A 12,484-nucleotide genomic window follows, 5' to 3' on the forward strand; every position below is an offset into this window, starting at 1 on the left:
ACTTGAAACGAACCCTTGTCCATCGTCGGGTCTAGCCAAACCCAAACCTGACGTGCATGATCCTTGAGCACTATCTTGTATGTCTTGCATGAGGCTAAACTAACCATCCACGTATGTTTTCGTCAAGGGCATATTGACTGATGCAATCTGAAATGTTAAATCTTCCGGTTCAATACTAAGTGATAACGATGGCAATATTGGGTAGGCTCGAGAATTCCAGTGGCTGTATACGAGATGTGAAGTTCCGATTTAGGGCTTCGAAGGAATGCCTGGATACATGCAGTGATACCTACCGAAGATGGATATTTCCAATGTTTTTCTTCGAGGTCTCGATTTTTTATCACTGTGAGCAAAGGAATATTACGTTGTTTTGACTTCGACTATAAAGCTAAGAACAAAGGAGATGCTTCAAGTAGAGGACCAGATCAAAGACCTGCAGTTTTGAAGTGGCGAGGAACCATAAAAAGGTCAACACGCAAGTACAAAGAACAAAAACGCAATGCTATCGTACAGTCTTCGCTTGCACCCAAAATAGTAAAACAAAACCCCGACCTCGTGAGATCCACAGAACCAGACGCAGCGACCTCTTTCAACACTTAGAACGCACCGAGGAAGTCAGCCGCAGACCCAGGATCAATCTGCAGCACACCGGCATCTTGCTCAAACTCCTCCTCTTCCTCAACACCCCCAGTCGAGAAAGAAAGCAATCCAACATGCACCATATATCCAACGAGAGCAGCCGTCCCCGCCACAGCAGTCGCAACAGACAGCAACATATCCTTGTTACTGGAATCCGCATACGAAGACAGGACCTGTTTCTCCACCGAGCTAAACTCCGAATCCGCCTCAACAGCCTGCTTCAACCGCCTATTCTGACGCACCTCGCGCAAGAACGGCGTGTTATCCGCCAGCGTACCGAGGAGTGTACTTCCGACAGCCGCGACGGAGATGCGCTCCGGTGCGCGCCACGGCAAGGCAGCCGGCACAGGCTGGAAAGCGTGCTTAGGCTCGACGGGCGCGTCGCCGAAACAGCGGCTGCGCATGCGCTCCGTGTACGCCGCCAGCAGCGGGGCCTTGGCGCGCATCGCGTCGCGCAGCCAGGGGAAGGTTAGCTCGGGCACGAGCGCCAGCGACAGGTAGCCCAGCGCGACGCAGTCCAGCGAGGAGGGGTTGTTGTTGTCGTCGGCGGGGAGTAGACAGGTCTTGCTTCGGGCGAGCATGGCTTCGAGCGGCTCGAAGAAGTCGGCTGTTAGGGCTTCCAGGCGGAACTGGTTGGTTTGTGCTGTGCGGCCGAGGAGTTTGGAGACTGTGTCGCGGGGCTGCTGGATCAGGTTGCTAGGGATTTGGCCGGATGCTACCGCGGCGGAATGCTCGCGTTTGCGCTGGTCTTCCATTGCTTGTAGGTCTAGCGAGGATAGGCCGAGGTGTTCGGTGCGGGTTTTGGCGGCGCCGTGAAGCTTTGGTGGGAGGATCCATTGGTTTGGCCATTGGAGGAGAGAGCCGTAGGCTGGGGATGTGTTGTTGTAGTAGTTCTGGCTGGTTACGTAGAGGTAGAGGTCGATGAGGGACTGGCCGCGGGATTCGATGAAGGAGGAGAAGCTAATGGAGGGTTGAGGGTTAGTCATTTGTGTCTCCGCCATTGTAGGGGTAGGTGGTGCGTACGCAACGCTATCGGCTCTTTGCACGTCGTCGAGGTCTTGATCCAGGTTCCATGCTCCCTCCGAGTATTGGCGGAGATAGTCGACGATATTGCGGAACCGGCTCACCCAGATAGCGCCATTCTGGAGAGCAGGCAGCTCACCTATTTGTAAATGGCTCGTTAGCTGTCTTACTCTGGTGATGCTTTTTTTTTGGTTCCGGTCACGTCACTGACCTGTTGGGGACACAGAGGGATCGCTACTCGCGATCAGCTCCCACGAGTCCTTAGGGAGGACCTCGGAGCAGTATGCGATTGCAGCAAGGCATTGTGCATCAATTGAGGGCAGGGCAAAGGCCGGGCCCCATACATGCAGTTGTAGTACCATGGTGGCTTTGCGCTTGGAGGAGAAGGAACGGCCGTGATTGATCTGGGCGGGCGAATCACGTGTGCTTATCCTCGGTTTCTTGATATGAGATACTCGGCTTCTACTGACTACAAAATACAATGTGTTTATCCATATGAATCAATTTGTAGATGGTCTGTGGATGACGAGCCCCTCGTAGAATAAAGTAGAACTCCTTTCTCTTCCCCAGATAGTCCGTTCTCATTTAGCTACATGTATACTACGATGTATAGCTGCATATAGCTCCTATGGGTGTTGTATGGCAAAATATCATCTTCAACATCCCCAGGTCAAAATAGAAATAAATAGAAATATACCAAAGTATCGCGCTAAACCCCAAGTTTCTTGTAAGTCAGTAAAAAAACCAAGATGTGGCTTGGATTACGAGCTAGGCAACGCCATTTCATCCCACCGAAATCATTGATAATTAGCTCACAGTATCTCGTTTTGGATAGATTGCTAATACCTAAGGAAAACGAATCACTCGGAAGAACGAATCGGATATATCTTCCATTTAACCCCCAAGCATACTCGACCCGGTACGGTACACCCGAGGTCCGGGCATCAGTCTCACTCAGCCCTGGTAAAAGATATCGACGTCAAGGCTCAACGGGCGTCAGTCATACGAGCAGGACATCTAGAACATCAAGAGCCTCAATAGTCATATTCACCGCCTCTCGTAGCACAGCCCAGAAAGCTGAGAACCAGTAATAGCGCTCGACGCATCTTTTGTATACCGCTATTTCCCGCAGGGTGTCTGTCCAAGAAATAATCCTTGGTCCTATACATCACGAGGTTCCGATTACCTACCTAGGTACCTACCTAGGTACTCCATATGCCTGACTAGAGTGATATGCCCAGAAAATGACCTCATTTGGCGCACGTGGCTCTACAAGCCAAGGCTGACAGGCACAAACCTATCAACTGGTGCCTTGAAAGCTTCCAACCTTGGAAGGTGTTCAGAAGCACAGACATCGCCTAGGCCCTGAGACACCCGTGGAGCTTGAGGTCAAAACTCCATGATTCATTACTTCAATATGGAGATTGTCAGGGCAAGATCCGAGAGCGAAAGCTTACTTTGGTCACTTGAGCTCACTAGGACGGTCTAGCTTACTTCCAAGACTGCAATTAAAACGAAACAAATAAAACAAAAAGTCAATTTGATACAAATGTATGGAAGAGTCATGGAGAACCACGGATAGACAAAGTGTATCGGGCTGAGGGGAACCTTGGAAGAAGCGGGGGAAGAACCTTGGAAACCTTGGAACACTATCTGCGAGATCTATTGGACACAGATTATCGGGGTTTCTTCAATGACGACAACATGCAACTGTATCGGTCAAGTGACGGGCCAACGACTAACAAGGATCTCGACACGCCCATATCCATTCCTACCTAGGTAGCCCAAAGTACTCCGTAATGACAGTAACATTAAGGACAATCAGGTTTAATTGGAACCACTGCTCGGCTATGCGATCGATAATTGGCTTAAAGAAACAATGCAAGTATGAAACACGTGTTGGCCGAGCTACTGTACCTTGAAATATTAACGATGGGCTAACCTCCACTTTCCTGTAGTCATAACAGCCCTGCACAACATACACTCCATAGGGCACGTACCAAAATGGCTAGCAAACCCCGAAGCGCTCGGACGGGGCCAAACTCGTATCATTCTTCTTTCTCCGCTCAGCTGTTTAGCGTTTAGCCGTTGATATTACGAGCTAATTATATACACGCTATGGATATTGCCGATATGTCCTACTCCGTAGTCTGGCGGACGTTGTATCCCCGTGTTGAGTGTATGGTTGATAGAATGGTGTGATATTACCACTAGGTTTCAGCTGGGATAATATGACATCGGAATACCCAATCAATCCCTGTGCGGCGACATACGGGATGTGCATTATACATACAGGCCATGCATTGTACTGGATTTGGCAAATGCGCTGTAAATATGGGAGGCTCCATAAGAATCGCGTCAGATCGGAGCTACTTCAAATCTTACGATAGAAGAAGTGCATATACGCTATGCAGGTATACCGAGGGAATAAATTGGTCTACCGAATAATGAGTCATATTGACGTGTATATTATAACTCGCTCGTATTTGTAGGATTGATTTGTGAGTGAAATATGCGTCAATTGGACTACCGCGACACCCGCCCTCGGCACATCCCTGCTAGCTTCATTGCTAGTGATTTATGCGGGAAGCTGGTTAGTGAAACGGGCGGTCAGGTGGGTGTCACCCGCAGTCCCCAGCCTTTTTTATGCACGACATAGGTGTGGACCGTAAGCAATTAATCGAATACAACGTTTTAGATAAAAAAAGACAAATTGCTCTGTTGGGTATACTAAGTCTATGATACATGTTGATTCAGATTCGGCCAGATGCAGGAGAAAATAAGAAAAACCGAGAAAAGAGAGAAAAGAGAAAAAGAGAATTAAAAAGACATCCAAACAGTCAGAATGACAGGTCACAACGGCAGACAGGGAAAAAGAAAGAAAGAAGACACTGTTCACCCGATCAGTGACCAGGTGAGCGACCCAGTTGATCCGATGTCCCAAGACAGGGGTTGTAGGCGGATTCGGATTACCCAATTAATATGCTGCGGCTGGGGAGCTGCACCTTTCTCCGCATCTGCGCGTCATGATCGAGCAGGTGAAACGGAAAGCCCCACAGGAGACCAGGGCGTGATCATAGTGCCGAGAGTTGAAGCGGGACAAAGAGCAAGAGATAGAAAGGCTATTAATGCATGTCGAGGTATGGTAGCGCCTGCGCTGGGTCCATAGCGAACGAGTAAGGTTGCTGAAGAGCGGGAGGACAAAGAAGAAAAGAAAATAAATAAGAAATTGTCCGAGGCCCATTCGAAACAAGTTTTTCACCACGCGCATTGAGCTGTGGCTAGGGACGCATCGTTGAACTTAAAATGCCAAGAGATGTGAATGGACGGTGAAAGAGCTAACACACTTTGTGTTGTCCGTCTCAAGACCCAACTTTAAGCAAGGGCGTCTTTGTTTGGGCGGGACATGGTGGAAATTAGGTGTTGAAAGTCCGAATCGAAAAACAAAGGATCGCAGGTAAGAGCCGAAACTAGGTCGAAGTCGAAGTCGTGATATCCATTGTGAGGGTCCAGGTCGTGGGCGGATCTGGTGGACCAGAATGCGCCAGAGTCATCATGTTCGTTGAGAAGAGGGGACTGGACTGTTTATTTCGGCAGCGGAGGCAGAGGGCCCTTAGGAGGAGGACCGGGGCATGGAGGGAACTGAGAAGATCCGACGGAAGGCATTGTGGATAGTTTGCAAGGCTCAAAGGTTGAAAGGTTGAGGGTTGGTTGTTCTTTCTGTTTATTACAGAGACTGGAATAGACCAAGCTAAGATGTAGCAGAATAGGGTGTAGTATAGAGTAGAATGGATGGAGAGAAGAAGGGAAGGAAAAAGGTTACTGGAGCAGGATTCTTATAGAAACGAGAAAGTCCCCAACGTTTCCGTTCAACCGTCAATTACAAACTAAATTAGTTCCTAAAATCCCCATCGGACATCCCTGCCATGAACAGGAGGCTGAGTATCCACCTGATCTGACGTAGGGAATTGATTGCGATTTTACTTACCTGAATTAACCCGATAATGCAACCCCAAGTGGAAATCCAATGGAAAAATCCCATTTTTTTCTAGAAGCTCCCCACTTCTGTGGCGCCTTGTTATTTCCTATGAACCACTAGCGAAGGGAGAAAGTGGAGGAAAATGAGACATAGTAATCAAACATATATGTCGTGTTACCTCACTATATACATAGTACAGATTGAAGTCCAGGGTACATGGACTAACTCTTGCAGCTCTTAAAATTTCTGGTTAGGTCTCACAACCCCCGTATGTATAGTAAATCATGAAACCACGCGAGATGACAACTGGTAAAGGGCAATCTCCCGTGGGCCCACTCAGGCTCCATAGGGGCGGTTCCTTGATGCGGTGAGAATGGCCTTTTTTTTCTCTTTCTTTTCTTTCTTTTTTTCTTAAAAAAAAAAAAATTATATATATATTTCTTTTTGATTAGTTGTACAACCTATACTCTGTACTCCGTATTGGAACATGATAACAGCATAGGTCCAAGCACATTAATCCTGTATGACTCAATAGGAGAGAACAACAAGATGTCAGGTCACAACACGTGCATGTTTGCAGATCCCGAGAGAGAGAGAGAGAGAGAGAGAGAGAGAGAGCAACGTTCGCGGGAGGGGAAAAAAGCAAAGAAAATCAAAAGAAAAAGTAAAAGGAAAAAAAAGAAAAGAAAATAACATTATGAGATTTGACCATTCTTTTTTGCTTCCGTCGATTTAGCGTCAAACGGGACGGCCGATTCGTATTGATTACATATACTAAAAAGGCCTGGCAGCCGAGTGCCAGGATGCTGGGATTAAAGAGGATAAGCCTGTTCATCTCACCCATTCCTTCCGAGTCTCGTAAACAAATATGACATATCATATACGCACATATATATATACTTAGCCCATTACATATGCATATATATATCTAGAATAAGAACCAGGGTGGTACAGTCTCAGGGGCTAAAAAGAAAGAAATAAATAAATAAAAAGTAAAAAAAATAAAAGGCAAAAAAGGCAGTGAAATCTGAGGTCGAATCGAGGACCCATCCTCAACCGTGGTTCTTACCCGTGCTACCAAAATAAAGCCGTGAGACATGCAAGAATAGAACCCCTTTGAAGTCATTCATTCTGTAACTTCTACGGAGTAACGGTTTCGCTTTTGCATATGTAATTTTATGTACGGAGTATGCACTTCGGCTATTATTCCATATTATCATACGGATTACTCCATATTGCGCTCCATATTATCAGATTCCTTACTGCCCTCCGTACTCCGTACACAATCCCCTATTCTTATCTATTTCTTATCATTCAACTCTACGCCCGCTTAGGCCCTCTAATAACAACATGTAATACAAATAAAAGCCAATTTTTGAGTTGCCCGGCATATACTATCGATCCCCGATGGAGTGCGGAGTACGGAATACAGAGCCGATTAACCTCCGCCTCAATGAATTGTGGCTGATAACTAGTCCCTGGGTAGGATCGTCTTACTGCAGAGGACTGTGCATTGCACATCATCATTTTGAAAGCATGCAGAACAGCGTCGTAGCACATCTGGAGAAAAATAATGGATCCCTGTATGCAATATATGACCCCGGTCCTCATGCTTATTGGCTAGTAATGAAGATTGCATCGAGAGGGGTTTGTCCAAGTTTTTCGCCCATTCCTTTAGTGGTTGCATTGTGCACATCACTGGGCCTAGGTTTCACGGTGGGAGATCTACTTCACCCCCCTGGTGTGGCGTTCATGGCGTGATCACCATGGGTAGCGGTTACTCCTGTTGGACGTGTGGTGCGAGCATCTTGTATGAACTGGTGTAAATGTGTAAATAACGTACAGACTACGACCATGTACTACTTACCTGAGGAAATCCCAGCTTCGGGATGTTTACAGTCTTCCCCGGAAATTATCTGGAGCCCTAAATAATAACTAATACAATGGTCTCCCGTTACATCACGGCATTCGGTAAACCCAGGCAGAGAAATTATTACAGTAGACTTCAATATTGTACTTCTGTAGGAAATCTACGTAAAACCACTCTGCTTTATGTACGGAGTAGTAAGACAGTGAGTGCTAATGCTCGTATCCCTTAAATGCGGCATACCTTATCCAACACACAACATACAACGGTACACACAGGATTTGCAAACAACCTTGGAAGACCCCGCATATGTTCAAAGAGGCAGGTAAAGGAATTACAAATGCTATGATGATAATTGGAACTTCGTACCTAGGTACTCCGTACTCGTACAGAGCCCGTATACTATTCCAAGGTTAGCAACAGCATAATTTGACTACCCGTCCGATGAAAAAGGCAAAGTACACGGACAAAGTGGGGAGTCAAGTGGCAAATTATGGAATGGATGCGACCACACGGGTGTACCTGAGCTAAGGGCCGGGGAGCCAAGAAAGGGGAAAAGAAAAGTGGGAAAAAGTGGGAAAAGTGGCGAAAAAGAAGGGGAAAAGAAAGGAAAAAGACACATGGGAAGAAAACTCTACTCCGTACATGAACTAGCGGTCCACAAACTTCAATAAACGGTCCCAATTAGGAGGTATACTCCACTTGAATTCCTTTCCGCACCGTTGGAAATAAAAGCTGTGGAGTTGAGAGGGAGTCGGAGATTTATGACGGTTAAACAGATCGGGCATTACCTCGTATCATAGCATTGAGATATTCATATATGTTGTACATCGTTTATTGACCGTGGGTTTGGAGGTCAAGGTATTCTAGTCCTAATTCTTGAGTACTCCGCACGAACATCGATATGCAGTCTAGTCAAAGAAATCTGTCCGTGTGACTTGTATTAACTTTCGGCAACTGAAGGATGCTCATGCTCCGGAACCCAGCACATTGGGACTAAGATCTTTCTCCATTGAGAAGGTGTTGGGGTGAGGGGACGGGCTGTTTCAAGTCGAGCTCCACTTCAAAATCTTCTAGCTTGCCTTCTGGAAGTTGCGGCCCGAGGTTGCAAGACCATACCACATGGGGATTTTCATATTGGGTGGAATCGGAATGTCTCCGAGGAAATTGGGATGTGTGGGTTAGACTACAACATAGTGTCATGCCCTTGTCCGTTCTGCCATAAAATGTCATGAATGCGACCGAGACATGTAAACAGAGTAGTCATGTAGAAAAGTCAATATCACGCTATGTCTTATGCCATGCAGATCATCGAAATGTCACTGGCTGCATGTGCCGGGGTCCCTTGGCTGACATTTTCGTCTCAGCGGCTCTGTCTACCTAGCACCGTACCTGAAGAAGTCATCTGGGGAGTATGACAGCCCGCCACTTGCGTAACCTCTCCGATATTCGGTGACACCCACCTGCCGATCACAGCATTACAGAATGCAATCCTGTCGCGGCCCGGTAGTGGGAAGGGGTTGTGTTCTCACAAGTGACATCTAGCCTCGTAGACTATAGAGTCGACGTACCGCGCGACATGGGTCCCCGAATCCATGACTTTGACTTGACGGGATGAGACAGTCTCTCACACGGTGTTTGCAACATGCACAAGTTGAAACACTGTCTTGTAGCGTTTGTAGGGGGTTGGAACATAATACATCACTAATAATCCTGGCAATATTCCATGCTTGGCGGTGCTCTGGCAGTGTCACAAGGCTCTTTGAGGCTGACCATTCCACCACGGCTGCCCACAGTACGAGGTTGACAAAGCTTGACCATAAGCAAGATGCCTGTCGGCCACATTGAGCATTGCTAGGTCCACATTGGATCACTCGTCAACAGACGCCTGAGCCTGAGTTGAAATCCATTCTTCCATCAGAGGTTGCCGATTTGACTCAGATGCCACAGCACTTGGTCTGGTTTTGTCGCCCTTGCGGGTGATCAACAGACATAACACCCATCCATAGATATTGAAGCTCTCGTAATGGGTGCTGAAACCAAGCTTCTTCTCGTCACTGCCAGTGTCTTCAGGCACCTGGTCTTCTCTAGTTGCCTGAGTTCTCCTGCTTGACCGACGCCTATCCCCCTAGTGCAACTTCGTCCGCAGATTCGGGAATATTGTGCAATTCCAGATCAGGCTCACTATCACTCTCGATCATAATTTCGCCATCTCCCGAGTTAACCGGGTTGGCAGCCGTATCCTCTGAGACATGTTCTTGGTTCAACTCCAGTTTTAAGTTTCGAGCTTGACGTTCCTTTCCGTGGAATGTTTTGTTGCGCGTGAGGAGCGAATGGCGGGTGCGGGATTCGCGGAGGAAGATGGCCACTTCAAAGTCATCTAGGTAATATGTTAACATACTTGCTTCATTATACGAGGATATCGAAAGGTCTATACCTTCTGCAATGACATCCTTGACCGGCTTGCCCTTTTTGCGCATGAACAACCGCTCATTCTCTTCACGCAGCTTCGGAAGGACCAACGGTCGAACGGCAGAGATGACGCGTGGTAGCACAGGATCGCGAGAGTCCAAGAGCCATCGTGAATCAGATGGGGATTCCAGATAAATCCGACATTCCAGTACTGAGTATTTGCTAATACGGAGATATCGTCGAATGGGAGCCATGTTCGAATGTACTGTGCAAGGGCGCGGTCAAGCTTCCCTATGACTTCAACACCATGCCAAGCGCTTTTGCCGCCGATCCGCGGATTGGCGATCGAGACGCGTGCAAGGGCTGAAAGAACTCCAGGCCTCTCTCAAGGGGCTGTCAACCACGTTCTTCAAACCCTTCTGATCATTCAAGTCTTCCTAACCTATTCCATCAAGAACGAGAAGATGGATCAAAGACCTCGGAACACAGTAAAGGGCTGATAAACCGTGAGGTAGGCCAACCACGTGAAATGTATACATTTTCCTACATACATGTTGGATGTAGGCCTGGCTTCATTCATTCCTTAAATGCTGACAACTGACAAAATGAGATCATCATTTATCTCACAGCAAAAACCTATGCAACATACAACACCTTAATACGACGCTGCTATGATATGCTTACTTTTCCTTTTCCTTGTCCCGCGACCGCAACCGCAATCGGACACCAAGGTCCTCAATACGCTAGTCGTAGGTACCGGGTACTTCTGACCACACCAAAAATCGTATGGTCTCACAAGTACCCGGTACTGGTCTGATCGAGTGGAAAACTCCATCCTTGACGTCTTCGCGCTCCCAAGGTCCTCATGGATCCCTCCAGCCCCGAATAATATAATCAAGATCACACAAATTCTGATTCGGTTTTGATTCTGTCCATCATTCAAAGCTTGATTTATTACCAAGAGATCTATGTGGAAATTTTCCGGCCTCGCAGGGTACTTCTAGGGGAAATCTATCGAAAGGCTTGCACCGTGCGACTTCACAGTACGATTCATATACACGGCCAGAAGAAGACTTTATTTCCTTCTTATTGCCTGTTCGATCAGTATCCACAAAGTTTGGCACTGTCAGAATCCCCTGGTAATTCCATGCGTGATTAGTGGACCAACGACGCTACTATCGAGGACCTTGGGGATTGCAGTCAACTAGCCTCGCACACACCCCCCTCCAAGATTTCCTTTTTTCTTGTCTCAACTTGTTCACAGATTCTTCTCTCCTTAATTGGGGCATTCGCAGCATTCCAAGACTTCCAAGACTTCCAAGACTTCCAAGATTTCTTGTCTTGTCTTGTGTGCACTTCATTGGTTCTAACGGACCTTGGCTTCGTCCCACCTCTCCATCTATACTTCTTGTGTCCCAAATCAACCCTCAATGGAATCTTACGCTACTCTCCTCAAGCGCGAAGATGCTTGTGAATCCGGAAATGAGTTCGATGGCCGGATGGGCCTGCGAATCTCTTCCATCTTCGTGATCATGGTTGGCTCCATGTTCGGTGCTCTGTTCCCAGTCTTCGCCCGTCGCTTTAGCAAGGGCGGTGGATTCCCCAAATGGGCCTTTTTCGTCGCCAAGTACTTCGGATCCGGTGTGATCATTGCCACTGCTTTTATTCACCTATTGGGTCCGGCAGAGGAGGCACTGAAGAACGAATGCTTGACCGGCCCAATTACTGAATACAGCTGGGTGGAAGGCATCATCCTCATGACCATTATTGTTCTCTTCTTTGTCGAGCTGATGGTTATGCGTTTCTCGCGCTTTGGCCAAGGTCATTTGCACGACGAGGAAGGCAAAACCCACACCCAACTTGATGATCACTCTGTTGTCAACCAAGCCAATGAGCCCAAGATTCATATGCCGGGAGAGGATCACCTTGGTCATTCCCGTGAGCATCACGATAATAGCGACTCGGAACACGGTCTCCAAGCGGCTGAGGACTATGCCGCTCAGCTTACCTCGATCTTCATCCTGGAGTTCGGTATCATCTTCCACTCTGTCTTCATCGGTCTCACTCTTGCAGTGTCAGGCGAAGAGTTCATTACCCTCTACATTGTGCTCGTCTTCCACCAAACCTTTGAAGGACTCGGTCTTGGTTCTCGTCTAGCTACCCTTCCTTGGCCCAAATCCAAGCGCAACACCCCCTACTACCTGGGCCTTGCCTATGGACTCTCGACGCCAATTGCCATTGCTATTGGCTTGGGTGTCCGAAACAGCTACCCGCCTACTGGACGCACCACCCTCATCGTCAACGGTGTCTTTGACTCTATCTCCGCTGGAATTCTCATCTACACTGCTCTCGTTGAGCTTATGGCTCATGAGTTCATGTTCAGCCACTCCATGCGCAAGGCTCCCATCCGCGATGTGCTGCTTGCCTTCTTCCTCCTTTGTGCCGGAGCTGCCCTCATGGCTTTGCTGGGCAAATGGGCATAAACGTATCTTTGCTGCTTCATGACGGAAACAAAAGTATCTGGGAACTTCTTTCTTCTTAATTATGTGCCATGTCTTTGCTTC

General features: G+C 47.6%; 3 protein-coding genes across 3 annotated transcripts; 1 reads left to right on the forward strand and 2 right to left on the reverse strand.

The window, feature by feature from the left end:
- Positions 1-596: 596 nt before the first annotated feature.
- On the reverse strand, positions 597-2,024 carry N7519_002252 (glutathione S-transferase family protein; the record flags this gene model as incomplete). Its single annotated transcript, XM_057289030.1, has 2 exons — positions 597-1,801; positions 1,874-2,024. The coding sequence occupies 2 exons, from the start codon at positions 2,022-2,024 to the stop codon at positions 597-599; spliced, it is 1,356 nt and encodes a 451-aa protein (XP_057150232.1).
- A 7,354-nt stretch (positions 2,025-9,378) lies between these two features.
- Positions 9,379-10,174, reverse strand: N7519_002253 (uncharacterized protein; the record flags this gene model as incomplete). Its single annotated transcript, XM_057289031.1, has 3 exons — positions 9,379-9,585; positions 9,647-9,888; positions 9,946-10,174. 3 exons carry the CDS (start codon positions 10,172-10,174, stop codon positions 9,379-9,381), a joined length of 678 nt encoding a protein of 225 aa, XP_057150233.1.
- A 1,176-nt stretch (positions 10,175-11,350) lies between these two features.
- Positions 11,351-12,403, forward strand: zrfB (low-affinity Zn(2+) transporter ZRT2; the record flags this gene model as incomplete). The annotated part of the gene is made up of 1 exon (XM_057289032.1): positions 11,351-12,403. The coding sequence occupies one exon, from the start codon at positions 11,351-11,353 to the stop codon at positions 12,401-12,403; it is 1,053 nt and encodes a 350-aa protein (XP_057150234.1).
- Between the last annotated feature and the right edge of the window lie 81 nt (positions 12,404-12,484).

Source organism: Penicillium mononematosum (genome assembly GCF_028829835.1).
Source record: "Penicillium mononematosum strain IBT 11891 chromosome Unknown utg000002l:1.0-8112719.0:1.0-8118358.0, whole genome shotgun sequence".
In the NCBI taxonomy this organism is placed as follows: domain Eukaryota; kingdom Fungi; phylum Ascomycota; class Eurotiomycetes; order Eurotiales; family Aspergillaceae; genus Penicillium; species Penicillium mononematosum.